Raw genomic sequence first — 15,051 nt, forward strand, 5'->3', positions numbered from 1 at the left:
CTATGCCAAAAAGATTAAAACCAAAGCACTGTTGCTTTCTGAGTTCAGAGTCCAACGCCACGCACTGTCGCCACACCATCCAACATCTTTTGGCTATTTTGTCAACCCTAGCTTTTATTTGGAAATTGTCAGCCGGAAGTGAAACGTGTAAGTTTGCCATACTGACGACTAGGTGTCGATGTTCTCCAAACGCACGCTTGACACTGGTCTCAGTGGTTTCTGTTTCTTTTTAGAAACGTAGCCTAGTTATAATGCTTCCTATATTTATTAAGTGATTAACAAGCAATCGATACCAAATTGGTCTCTTCGCAAGGAATAACAAACGAGGTTCATGTGGATGTATTTCTTGTAGGTTTTGTTCTAACTAAACTTTTTTTTACTTCCTGGTTTTTGCAATATCATTCCTCCCCCACCTTCTTTTCTGGTTAGGGTGGTAAAGTGACTTTTAACTTTTTTTGTAATCTTGCAGACGCGTGGAGTTACTGGAGTATCACCATTCTTTTGGGATGTTTTTCTCAAGAGACACGAGATTTCGACGAATGGCAAAAGGAGATCTTTCATAAGAGTTCTGCCATGGACAGAAAAGGTTAAGTTTTTCGTTTGTGCGTGTCAACTGTCAAACATTTGTGGACTAAACGTATTCGGTTATTCACTATACTGAGATAGAAATGACAGCGCAGAAGACGCTGGTTTCCTGCTTGATGGGTATTTAAAGTTACGAAAGTGTACACTAGGGCGAAAACATGTTAAGTTAGTTGCATGCATGGTTTTATATGAAGGCTGGTGAGTAGACAATTTTCATTTTATTTTACGTTGGCCTAGGCTATACATGGAAAGTTACAGCATTTCTTCCTGCTCTAACAGACTTCCCCTTTTATCTACTATTTTAGGTTTTTTGGTACCGGTGTCAGAAAGTTCAGATAACTTTCTGAACAACGTCTTGGCCCCTCTTCAGAAATCCTACTTGTATGAGAAATCCAAGGAGTCATTCAGATATAAAAATGCCTTTGTAATCAAGAACGCTAGACTTCGAAAAAAGGTGAGTTTGTCTATTGTCCTCTCTCTGTCTTCATGTCGTCATTGCCACATAGCCTGTCAGTACATGTCGTTGTTGCCTTTGTAATGTCACACTAACCCGTTTTTTCCCTTCTCCATGATTGGAGATGATGATGATGATCTACAGTCAAATCAAAACAATATAAAATATACAAAAATAAAAACGTTACCAGAAACTGGTTCAATTTGTAATACTAATAACACAAATAACTAAATAAGTATTAAATTCCAATCATTGTCAGTCACTCAATAACTCATTTATTCATCATTTATAATAGCAGTTAAATATGGTTATAATAACAAACAGATGATCAAATCATACGTTATAGTTCTATCTAGATCTCAGACCTTTATGGGCAAATAATAAACTGAACATTGGCAATGTTTCAGCTGACCTTAAAATCTGAACCAATTACATAATTGTCTTCACAGTATGAGGCATTCCGTGCCAAGAAAAGAGCGGAAGGTTATTCAAAAGAGGAACTGAAGGAGTCATATGGATTTGTGCTATTTGATGATAAAAACAAGGTACGAGAATATAAATGTTTAACTTATGTTTCTCATAAATATATTGTCACAGAAGAAATGCCTTAACACATCAGAATCAATGTTGTTCTTATTATGTGTGTGTGTTCTATTTGAAAGGCTAATACGCTCGGAGAAACTGGTGCGGTCACAGGAAGTAGCACATGCACAACACTTGGAGATCCATCTAAGGGTAAATAATACTTCTATGATTACTATCTAACACTTTGCCTGCCCACTTCCTGTCAGTGACATCACAAGCGAGACCACAATTAACAGTATTGAGTACTATATGTAGAGAAAAACAGAATTCTGAAGCATTACATACAGTTTTATATTAATTAATCAAATGGTAGCTACTGGAAGATCTTTGTGTGGTGGAATCAAACTGGCACAATTGTATTTTTGAGGTGTAAATTATGTTAGTTTGTGAAATTCTAGAAACTTTTAAACACCAATTTACACTAATGACTCATGCATGCATGCAAAAATATAGAGTAATGTATAAAGTTTAGCAGATGTCTTACCAAGCTGTGTTGTTTGTCTTGTGTCCCACTGGTTTTTGAAAGTGAAACTATGGTCATATGTATGAATGTGCAAAAATGAAAGTGGAACAATTGTTGCCTGTGGTAGAATGAAACGAACAGTGAACCTATAGGAGAACAACATATAATAGGGATGGGAAACACAACATACAGTAGCTTTTCTAATATAATAGTGAAACCCTAAAATTTTTATTATTTATTTGAGAATTATTTGTTTACCTTCTGCTGACAGCATCCATTTAAATTAACGTTGAATTATATGGTCATTGACAAGGCTTGACCTTGCTTGTGACATGGCATGGGGAAACTTATCTTCAAATGGGCAAAGATTGTAGATAATGTTCTCAAGTTTTAGATATCATCACTGTTAATTCATCAGCTGGAACAAAGACTGTACTTGGTAGTTATTGAGTAACCACACTGGTCAAAGTCCTTTTATTGAGCTGTTTGACTTTAATGTTTGTAGCTCTGAGCTGTAGTATGAAACCATGTTATAAGGTTTTAGTAGCTGCCGCCAAAAAGAACACTGAAATAGATGTTACTCTGTAAGAGCCCTATCTTGCATCACAGTGCGTTTTAACAGCGGGCGACATTTCGCGGAAGTGCGTTATTTGTCAATGGGACCGGCAACTACTGGCGATAGCAGGTGAAGAGGTGATGGTCTAAAAGTGGGCGGAGGAACATTGTCTAAAAACATGAAAATATTTTCAAATAATAATAATAAATATAGCTGTAAGCATGCATCGATAACGGGGCCAAGCTATAGACTAAGGCATACAGAAAAACTAGGCAATATGCACTATAACTATAGAAATTAGACCTCACCCACCCCCACCCACTTTCACCCACCTTGACTCACACCCAGCCACTTTTCACCCACCTCCACCCACTTTCATCCACTTATGCAGACCCAACCAACTCCACCCGCTTTCACCCATTTCCACCCACTTTAACCAACCCCCACCCACCTCCACTCCCTATTACTTATTACACAATTACACTTATTACTCTACACTATTACATTATTGTGGCCTCGCTGAAAGCGAGCACACATATGTTATCCTTGTTATCCTAATTATTTATCTATCAGTCAGTCAGTCATATCAAGTTCTCCTCAAAACTTTGGCACCTATCTACTTCTACATACTTACACCGTAAAACACCTTTCAACTTAAACGTGTTCAGCTTAGTGTGGAGATGTGTCCTATTAATTTTCTTTGAGAAATGTTTTGTAGTTTTTGAAATATTTTACTTTAACTCAGCGAGTGCCCAGACGTCAAACTCTTTGATGTCGCTGGAGGCCCACGCCGCGTTCGCCGCGTTAACTGTATTTACAGTAACAACATTAAATCTCGCCGTAAAGTCGGAGCTACGCCTGGGTGTTGCTCAATCACTGCGGGTTGTTTCCAATGGACGCTGAGAGCATCGCGCGGCCGTTTTTCTCCATATACTCCAATGCATTTCCCCATCTTTAAAGCCCTTTATCTCTGATGTTTGTTTTTATGGCTAAAACTCCGGGCGTGGCTGGAAACATGACCAAATTAGATCGGCAAACAATAGCTTTAGGCTACACTGGCCATTACTAGATGGAAGACCAAAACATCCTGTCTACGGTCATGTGACCAAGTGACGTCATTACGCATGCACTGACGCAGCAGGGCCGTGTGCAATAAAATGGTGGTGGACCTGGGTAGCCAGAGGGGATAACTCTGGCGCCATCTAGGGGCAGCCAATGTGTTAAGCACTCGATGCATTTTCAATGGGAAATGCAATTATTTTTATATCAACGGGTCTGCTAACTAAGTACATTTACTCCAGTATATACAAGTACTTGTACAGTACAATTTTGAGGTACAATTTACTTTACTTTCCATTTTGTTACTTATACTCCACTACAATTACAGTATTTGACAGCTTCAGTTACTTGTTACTTTGCAGATTGTATTAATAATTCAAAACACATAGATGAACCACTTAATTCTTTGGCTAATTGTAAGAAGCTAATCTACCATGTGACGTTGCGACGTGTTGTGAGTTTGTAGATCTGCTGTTTTTAAAAAGCTTGTAAATATTAGGACCATCTGAGACTGAGTACTATTACTTTGAGGGGGTCCATTGCTGGTTCCCAAAGTGTGGTTCAGGGAACCCCGGAGGCCCTTGAGGGCTTTCCAGGGGGGTCCAATGCTGGTTCCCAAAGTGTGGTTCAGGGACCCCTGAGGATCCTTGAGGGGTTTACAGGGGGTCAGTGGCTCGTTGGCAAAGTGTGGTTCGGGTCCCTAAGCTGTTTTGACAAACTGTAATTGCTGAAGCTCTGCCCCCTGTATTCCAATTGGCCGGGCTTTAAACAGCCATAACTTCAGTTCTCAACGCGCTACTGGTCTCGAACTTGTATTGTTTGTTTACCCGTCCACATTATGTTTTTGTTTTTATTTTGATTTAATTGTCCATACCGTTAAGTTCATGTAAATAACACTACTTGTCTGCATTGTAGTTGGATTACCATTTTACGTCAGTAACATCAAAGAGAGCACTGCCTGCGATCTTGACATTTTGTACTTTTATAGCCATTGTTTGTTGGCTTGAAGCGAGCCCACAATTGTATCGAAGGAACAATATTTTCTAGTTATATCTAATACACTATTACATCTACCTAACTTCGAAGTACTAAGAATCTAGTACTAGAACGGGTCTACTTCTCGTATTATAAGATACCAGCAGTTCAAGGGTTAAATCTGGCCCTGGATCCCCGATCCTGCATTGTAGCTAAGCAAGGTAGACAGCTTGTCTCTTCATAAGATATATACCGCCCTGGTAACGTGCTGTCCTTGCTACTGTACATTGCGATTTGACGAGCATCCTTATCTACCATTCCTTCACAACAGCATGACGATGCCTCTATCGAGCGATTGTGTGCCGAGACACATACAGTAATGTACAATAGATTAGGTAACAGCTTGGAGGCTGACTTTGTGTCATGCTTCGAGACCAACAAGCGTGACACCTGCACACTCATACAAGAACTGCAGGAAGACCACACAAAGGTCATGAAAGACCATTCAGACAAGCAGGCCAAGGATATGCAGGTACAACTGCAAGTGCATGCAGAGGCTAGGCGAGAGATGATGCAAGATATCATGCCGGAATTGCGCACTGAGATGCGCGCTGAGAGTAACTCCGCCATCTCCCAGAGCTGCAAGCCGACACCCAGTAATCCTCTGGGACCGCGGCGACCATAGACGCCTCTTTCGGCTCTGGGGTGTTGGTAAAAGAGGACTGGCAAGCCTCCGTAATTCTGACCCTTCCAATCAGATGCGGGACTCCCTCTTTCCCACTGCAGGGGCTAGAGTGCCTTCCACTGTTCCACAGTTCCGCACTTCCGCCAGTTTTGTTTTTCCAGTTGCGCCAATGAACTAGAGCGGTGGATGAGGTATCTAGTTTTTTATATTTGTAGTAGTGGCCACTCCCTGCGCCGACTGCGGATCCCTGCCCCACAGCTGCTGCGGGTCCTTGCCCCGCGTCTGTTACGCACCGTTGCCCTGCACCACCCCCCGAGAAGGCTATGCAACTGCACTTAACATTCTTGAGGAGAATTACGGCAATCTGGACAATGCCCACCGAACACTCGGACAGCCAATCCACAGCCAAAAACCTTGTCAAGATCTTCATTAAATAACTGGCGCTATGCAGTGGCGCTGGATAGAGCATGTGTCATTACACGAACATCAAAAAGGACCTTTGCCGACTTCACTCATTTCATCTCGGCTCAAGCTCGTAACCAGCTAAATTTTGAGTATAGCCTTCCCTCTACTCGGGATAACCGCCTGCAGGATTAAGCTGACAGGCCTGATTTCAACCCTCGTGGCATCAAGACGACGCAACCATATCAAGGAAACTGTCAAGATCGTGAGAAGATCCCACACCACCTGAACATACCTCGAGACGGGGGGGGAAGAAACAGCGACCGAAACCTTTCGTCTCAAGGATTGTCTGGCAACTTTCACATCCAGACGAAACAACCAGCCAAAGAAGTGACTCCCTTACTCAAGAACAAGGGTAGGTACTTCTCATACTGTGACCGCGGAGACCACTGGATAAGCACATGCCCATTTATTTGGACATTAACTAATGTACGATTGCGATTGATATATTAGTGTATTCATGCAGTCGTTGTGAAATCGATGTAGTGTCTACACACAGACAACGACTGACCCCACAGCAGTGTCTTTTCATTCTCCCTCATAGACACACGGTCGTTGTAGTCGGCATGGTCAATGTAGTGTACCTAACCTGTACTGTTACCAATGTATCTGGCCTTACAACCCAGATACCCCTGTACTGTTCCCAAGGTATCTGGCCTTACAACCCAGATACCTACGTACCGCGTATACAGCGCATGCTGCGGCTCGCTATAATCATCAAAAGATTCCACAGGACAGAACAATGAGATCATAGATCATGTTACTTTTAGACAAATTGTGAAATCCACAAGCAGTTTCACGGAGCGGCTGTAACAAAGAAAACGACCTAATTGGGAAACACGATGTCACACTACAGTATGACACCAAGTTTGTTGTAGCTTGAATAATCTTGGAACCAGAGATTAAAGAAAGATAACTCAATGACCCCAGGCGTGCACCTCCGATCTTGAGTACCTATATGTGGGCATGTAGGATTTTCATAACTTTCTGTAACCACCCTAAGGTAAAAGGTGTGTAACGCACCCACTTGAATCCTCCATTACAGTTTGCAAATGAGGGATTGAATGTAGGAGTCTCAGAAGTAATGAGCGTGTGGCTGTTACCATGGCGGTGGTATCAGTGATGTCAGTCATCTCCAAATCTGGGCATTGTTTCAACATTAGACTGTTACCATGGTGGCGACGCATGTGCAAGTACAGGTGGCGGTATCAGTGATGTCGGTTATCTCCAAATTTGGGCACTGTTTAGTATCAGTGATATCAGCATGCGGGTTCCAGTCTGTCTGGCTCGTTTATGCCCATATATGGTGTTCCATGTCCAGGCAAGTCTGTGACGTACTATGTCAGAGTAGACGGACATCAGATGAAAGGTAGAAACATGTATATGGCTATACGGGTCGGATTGTCATTGCAAGTTGGGAACAATGCAAGTTGAGAATGCATGCCCCACCCAGTTATGCAACACCCCTTGTATGCCGTCGCGCTTTTATATGGATAACTGATGTCCTCAGTATACAGTATGAATAACAGACGGGTGTCTTTAAGATTTTGAAAAACATTTTAAAATAAGATTAGGCATAAAGGAAGGCATTTTTCTTACTCTTTAACATGTATTTCTTTGGATACTATCGTACATACAGCATCAAACACATGAATTGTAAACAGCTACAGTTTAACACTGGGAACATTCTTTCAGTGGCATTGGCACCTTGCCAGAGAAAACCTTAATCTCATCCGACCGGTTTTGTTTTAGATACATTTCCTTTTTAGAGGCGAAACCACGCTTTTTCTTGGCCTACTAACTTTTGTGAACACCTTAGGGCCGATGTATGCTCCACTTTTAGAGCCAAATTTATTTCTGTTTGGCTCACCCGTCCTAAGTTTGGCTGTTCGATGCTGCTAAAATGTTGTGACTTCCCGAACTAATTTTGGTGCTCAGCTGTGTTTTCTCATTCATTCAGCCCAGCTTCAAGTAAAATCTTTGGCAGTGAAGCTAAGCAGACACGGTAGTTTTCACACAAGCCAACTTCCAAATGCTTGTGGCTTGTATTTTTGATGGCCTGATGGCGTCGTAATGGCATATTTTACACTTGGTCGCTTTGAGCTTGTAGATCTGCTTTTTTCAGAGCGCAACACCCGAGCACAACCAAACATAAAATGACTTGTCTTTTAGTTCTACTGGATCTCTTCTCCACTGGTCCCTCCCTAACATTTTTGTCTAGTTTTTATCTGTTGATGAAATTGTCAATATATTTAGTCTTAGTCATCATGGCTTAGTTTTTGTTTTGTTTCATTTCATTTTGTCATAGTTTTAGACAGACACACGGTAACAGGTCAGGCGGGTACCATAACCATCTGAACACCTGAACAACTGGGTACCAGGGACATGTGGGCACCTGGACAACTAGGCACCAGAGACATGTGGGCACCTGGACAACTGGGCACTAGGGACATGTGGGCACCAAAACCATCTGGGCACTAGAAACATGTGGGCACCTGGACAACTGGGCACCAGAGATGTGTGGGCACCAGGACTAGTGGTCACCAAAATCATCTGGGTACTAGGGATATGTGGGCACCTGGACAACTGGGCACCAGTATTTCCATTGCATGCTGCTTTGTTGTTGTGGTGACATTTAACCCACTATTCTTTAAACCCCCCAACACGAGACAACAACAAGGTAAAAAGTACTACATACATTTAGTGACAAACAAAAAGAAAATAATAATAAAAAAGTAAAGTGCGCTATGATATGAGAAATTAGTAGCTTAAGGTTTAGTAGATCTGCAATCTTGTAGATTGGCTATTTTCAAACAACCAAAGTTTAAATAGAGCTGGAGTGGTTAATGTATGTTTTGTATCTACAAATTAACAAAAATATTTTGATAGATACACACATGTACCTAGTGCCCATTTGTCTGTCCAGGTCCCCACATGTCTCTGGTGCCCACTCGTCCAAGTGCCCACATGTCTCTGGTGCCCAGTTGTCCAGGTGCCCACATGTCTCTAGTGCCCAGATGTCCAGGTGCCCATTCATCCAGCTGCTCAGTCGTCCCAACAAATATGGTGCCCAGATGTTTGTAGTGCCCAGTGCCCACCTGATTTGTAGTCAGACACACATGGATGGAAGGACAGGGGGCAAAACATACTCTCTGCCATGCCTTTCGACCTGGTGTAGATGACTTGACAAGGAATGCTCACCCCTAATATAGTCTACAACCACAGTTCATAATATTACTGTATAAGTTTAATAGTGTAATAGGGGTAATACATGCTATAGTACAATGTAATATGTTTAATATTGTAAATAAGAGTAATAGTGTAATATTCTAGGAATACACTTGGTACACTATTAAACATATTACTCTATTACACCTATTACACAATTGCACTTATTACACTATTACATTATTTCATTTATTACACCTATTACACTTATTACACCATTACAGCATGTACTAGTGATGCGTTTTGCATCATATGATGCAAAACACATCACTGATGATGCAAAATGCATCACTAGTCATGCTGAAATACTAAAATATCTAAAAACACAGATTGAACACAGGATTGTGTTGATCGTGTCCCAAACAACAATAAAATAAGATAGGGTTGTCCCAGAGGTGAAGTGGCCCTTTAATGAACTGGTGGCTGTGGCCACATAAAAACACAATTTTAACACTTGCTGTACACTTAATTGGAAAAAGTCTTCCTAGTATATTCATACTACCTGATCATCATGTTTTAGGGGGAAAAAAACATCTTTAAGTGTTTTGCTGTCAAAATGAAAATAGACGATCTACAGGGTCACGTTATTTCATAAATCTGAGCCATAGGGAAAGTCTTCTACAAATGGGCAGTGATTGTACATAATATAATATGTTCACTATTCATCTGCTGGATGAAGCGATAAATGTTAGTTATTAACCACATTGGTCAAAGTCCTACTGAGCTATAGTTGAACTTTAATGTTAGTAGTGCTTAACTGTGGTATGAAACCATGTCATAAATGGTGAAATGATCTATTTCCTTTAATCCAATGTTAATTTCATCTACCTTTTTTTCACTGGCGAAAACTAAATAAAAACTAAGCTATGTTGACAAACTATGACTAAATATACTGACAATTTCGTTAACAAATAAAAACTACACAAAACGTTAGCTAGCGGTTGGCTGCTAGCTGTCAAACCTGTGGGGTGCTGGCAGCAGCTGTCCGTGTAGGATCAGGTTGACTGAAACTTAAAAAAAATAATAATCTGTGTCACCGATCGCTAAAATCTGTTGCTATAACTAAAACAAATATGTGAGCTAGTCAGAATCCAGTTGCTGGATGAGATCGGGTATTGGGTATTATTGGGTATTGTTTTGGTCGAGAGCTCTGCTCTGCTCTGCTCTGCTATGCTTGTGCGTAGCCGTAGGTGTCATGCTCCGAAAATAGACGATCTACAAGCTCACAACACATCGCAGTTGTAAGCTTGTAGATCGGCTATCGGATATGATATTTAGTAAACTAAAATTAGACTAAAATTAAAACATTTCAATTAACAAAAATATGTACTTTTATCCTGTACCTGGCCTAAAAACAGGTTGATTGAGAATTCCAATGTTAAATATTGCATTGCTACTAGACTGACATTTCTAGCTTACAGAAAGACAGAGGGGTTTTGTTACTTGGGGTGGGCGCTGTTATTTCTTTGGATACTATCTCCATATCCCCATATATGGGCATAAAAGGGATTGGTTCCCCTGGCATCACAGGGATCTCCATACATGGGCATAAAAGGGATTTGGTTCCCCTGACATCACAGTGATGTCAGAGCATGATGTCAGAGCAACAAAAAAGACAAGCGTCGGACAGACGGATGGACGGGACAGTTCTGATTGCGACCGTCAGGTCGCAGTTACTATCAAAACCTCCACCACCTGTCTGTCACTCAGTCTGTGTCACGTCACATCACACTTTTGCCCTACTCATATCTCCGCCATCGTTGCCCCTATCCATGTGAAATTTTCCACACACACTCCTTGTCTGCCAATCCACCACCTCCACCCTTCCAGGGACCCCTGTAGCTCCAGGGAACCCCAGGGACCTCTGCCAAAAAGCTAAAAAACGATGAAATCACATCGTTGTCCCATCCATGTGAAATTTTCCACACACAATCCTTGTCTGCCAATCCACAACCTCCACCCTTCCAGGGACCCCCGCAGCTCCAGGGACCCCCAGGGACCGCCGCCAAAAAGCTAAAATACAACCAAATGACGCCCCCAAATCGGCTGCTCACCGCGTTGCTCTGCCACAGACAAAGAGTTGTCTACACACATCTCATCAACATGGATCTCCTCTTTTCTCACATGCCCCTCTTCCACCGCCACCATGAGGCCAGTTCTTGCAAAACACATTTTGAACACTGCTCCTACAGTTTTGCCCTAAAATCACACAAATCGCTATACAGTATGTCTACACTCATCTCATCAACTTTTTTGGACCTAAAATCACGCTGCAACCTTACAGTCGCTTATCTCCCAATTAGGGAGTCTTACTGGTAGTTAACTGCAACCTATGGTCACAACTAATCTCTCAAGAACAGATTCTGATGCTACGCAGAGAAAAGGAATAAAACAGAGAGGCCGCTGTTTTTCCCTTTTCTTTGACAATGGTTAGCCAGATTGGTATACAGTATGATGGTATCCAAAGAACATCAACATTGTTCAACAAAGGTAATATTCTTTCTAGAGTGGCACCATGCCAAAACTGGTCAGTTGAGTTCTGTGTTTTACTGAACTCATCTGACAAGTTTGTTTAGTTTCTTTGAGAGAAGATTAAAGCACATTCTCTTGGACAAAGGACATTGGTAAAAGCCTTAAAGGAGTAGTTCACCCCAAAATAGATTTTCTATTGATTAGTCACGCCATGGAGAGTAGAGTAGTATATTTTTTGTTTTTTGTCACATTCCTAAGACAAAAATGTGATAACAATAAATTTACCCCCATTCATTCCGGGATCCGGAATCAATGGGGGTAAATTTACTTTTTTGTCTTAGTCATTTTGGGGGTGAACTACTCCTTTAATGCCACCCCCCCCCCCCCCCTGTATTTGTGTTTTGTGTCCCACTGGTTTTTGAAAGTGAAACTATGGTCATCACATGAATGGACAAAAATGAAAGTGGAAGAATTGTTGCCTATGGAAGGTTGAAACTTAGTGAGCCTATTGTGTAGAATATACACTGAATAGTGGAACACAATGGTGGGAGACAAGACAAGGAAATAAACTACTCCAATCTATGAATGAAGCTTGACATGTTTAAGTGTGCCTGCCTTGCAATGGCAAAACACTTATTGTAATCCGCCATACTTAGTTAATGATCCCACAAATTTCGGCAACTTAATTCGCAAAAAACTACTCCCAAAAATCGTGATTTTGTACTTAGATGGCCAATAGGGACGAGCTGTAATGATAAGCCCCCCTCTGGCTTCCTATTGGCTGGGCTTTAAACAGCCATAACTCCAGTTCCCGTCATTTTACTGTTCTCAAACTCGTTGGGTAGTCTGACAGACCTAAACGGCTAACCGCTAATGTTAAAAATGCTAATGCTAACGTTAAAATGCTAATGTTAAAATGTTTTAATGCTAATGCTACAAATGCTAATATTAAAAACACTAATGCATACACTTAGCGAGCTGCAGGCACACTTTTGCCTTGGCCTGACTTTGCTTTTGAAAGAGGCATGGTGACTTTGCTTGAGAAAGAGGCTTGGAGAAGTTATCTACCGTCTAGATGTCCCTGTTATTTAATCTGCTTGATCACAACTGTGATAAATGGAGGTTAATGAGTAACCATACAGACAGTAAATCCTAGTGTTAATGGAACTCATAAAAGTGTGTAATGGAATCAAATGTAACCTTGCTGGTCCTTTTAATTCTATTTGTACACACTTCAGAGTTGAATTAACACTAGGAAAGATGGCGGAAAATCATGAATTCGTATAATTCCAGTCTCATATTCCATAAATAAGCCACACATTTTAAACGGTATATCCTCTAATATTAGGGTTCTTTATCCATTTTGCATACAATTATGGAATTTCACAGACAATTAAAGTGCTTTACATAAGCCATTAAAGGGCATTTAAGAATAAATGGAGAATGACAAGACTAGGCAAGCCTAGTTAACGATGGACCCAAATATATATTCTACCAGTGGAGATGTGTGGTGGTGCATGCTGCATGAAATGTATGTGATTACCGGTACACCATTGATCCCTTTTTGAGTATGCCAATAGATGGGAAGAAAAAGTGTCCTGGGATAACTTGGTGGTTATTTATTCAGGTGTTTTCCCCTGTGACTCTTGGGCGTGGCCAGACAGATAACACTATCTGGCTAGATAATATACAAACAAAGCCCATAGTAGTGTAATAGGTGCAAAGTGAAAGGGCTTTAATGGGGAGCTGCAAGAAGTACTATTGTTAATATGAAGTTGAAAATACCAGCAATTATGTTAGCTTTTTAAGGTTAGCCCTACATTATTGTTGACAGTTCGATAATCCAATGTAAACCTTTGCCATAGTTGTATAGAGTTGTCTTTATTTTACGTTAATAAGGTGCTTGAATTTCACACTGTCTTGTATAAATGCAGAGTTTTCTGCATGTCTGTCATGCTGTGATATCCTCCGAGGTCAAAACCAGCAGTGACTCCCCACTCGTTTAGACACTGACAAAGTGACTTTTGCCGCTGACCGAGTCGCTTCTTACGAGGTCAAGAATAGCAGCGATTTTTGGACACGGATGAGATGAAGGCTTTGTTGCTTTTCCACCTTGGCATAGGATCCGCTCCCACTCTGTTTCTCTGCCGGTGACGTGTTTCCTTTGACATTCTAATAGAGGCGATTCCCCTCCATTTCCATGTAAACTCACTAGAATGACACTGGGAAAAGAGCACGCGACAAGTTCTTAAGGTCCAATAATTCCAGAATGGTTTATTAAAAAACCTTTGAAATAAAAAGTCACAAAAATTATTAAAACAAAATATACATTTCCAAAAGCTTGAAACTGAAGTCCATCAGCCAAATATCCTTAGGCTAAATGGTTCACAAAGTTAAAATGTCCAATATTGTCCAATATTGTCCATGAAACTGAAGTCCATAAAATATAGGATATGTCCCGAGTCCATGCCACCTAGGCTAAAACGGTTCACAAAGTTTTAACTTTTCCAAAGTTAAAATGTCCAATCTTGTCCTGGCTGGCTGGAGTCCTCCAGCCAGCCATCACGCCAAGCGCGTCCAGACCCTAATGCCCCAACTCCTGTCTTTGTTGGCGCTACTTATACTACACTTCGCACGCTATCTTTTGATTTATCTATATTTGGCACGCCCACTTTACGAAATATCTGGGTTTTTTTGCACGCCCACTTGTGACGGGTGCCTAATAACTCAATATATAGACCTTTTAGTTTCTATCACTTTGACAGCCTAGTTTGTATAGGCTAAATATTCTGTTTTCTTTCACATTCTTCTCTCCTGATGCAGTACCTGAACTCTACCAGTGTTATCGCACCCTAAAAGAATCCAAAGTTTGTGACATCAAAACACAACACTTAAATCACCCAAGTCTTCTAATATGACCAATCATTATATAAAACATTAAAAACCATATATTTCATTTATAATATTCCACATTTATCAAAACATTGGGGAGACAAAAATCATCCCGACAACACATTCTTGTATTTCAATTGGATTAAATAAAACAAAATAAAATTATAAAACAAAATCTAGGCCTACTTCATTAGGACGTGCAATTATGACTATTCATTAGCAATCGTATTCTTCTAATCATCATACATTTTCCCAATGATCCCCACAACGAGGTACTGTAACATCAACATTCTCATCATGTTTTGTCAGTGTAAATAATCATCGGTAAATCAATGCCTTTTTAAGTCCTTTTAGGGTTCCTTGTGAGGGAGGGGGGGGGACAAGGGGGATGGAAAAGGGGGGGCGATAGTGTTCCAGGGAAGGGGGGGCTGGGGGTCTATAAATCTTCAGTCCAACTGAGAAGAGACCCGTTTTAACTGGGGAAAGTCAATGTCACTTTGCGTTTGGCCAGGATTCTTTGGCATCCCATGAATTAATTCATGACGACGGTGAGAAGTCCATGGGCAGTTTGATAGCCCAATATTATTGTCCGATTCTGTCCTGGTCAGATCATCTTAGCAGTTGAGGTTCAAAGG

General features: G+C 41.0%; 1 protein-coding gene across 5 annotated transcripts in view; it reads left to right on the plus strand.

Annotated features, from left to right (window-relative positions):
* Positions 1-207: 207 nt before the first annotated feature.
* Positions 208-15,051, plus strand: part of tasor2 (transcription activation suppressor family member 2) — a 54,401-nt gene continuing 39,557 nt past the window's right edge. For 4 of the 5 annotated variants that reach the window (XM_080736434.1, XM_080736436.1, XM_080736437.1 and 1 more), the window contains exons 1-5: positions 208-348; positions 470-586; positions 891-1,039; positions 1,489-1,584; positions 1,702-1,774. In XM_080736434.1, the coding sequence (XP_080592560.1) occupies positions 574-586; positions 891-1,039; positions 1,489-1,584; positions 1,702-1,774 (331 nt within the window). In that variant the 5' untranslated portion in view covers positions 208-348; positions 470-573. Of the gene's footprint in view, positions 587-890; positions 1,040-1,488; positions 1,585-1,701; positions 1,775-15,051 lie in introns of all 5 variants that reach the window. The other variant, XM_080736435.1, reaches the window with a different exon arrangement.

This window comes from Nannobrachium achirus (assembly GCF_963921795.1).
Source record: "Nannobrachium achirus genome assembly, chromosome: 11".
Classification (NCBI taxonomy): Eukaryota; Metazoa; Chordata; class Actinopteri; order Myctophiformes; family Myctophidae; genus Nannobrachium; species Nannobrachium achirus.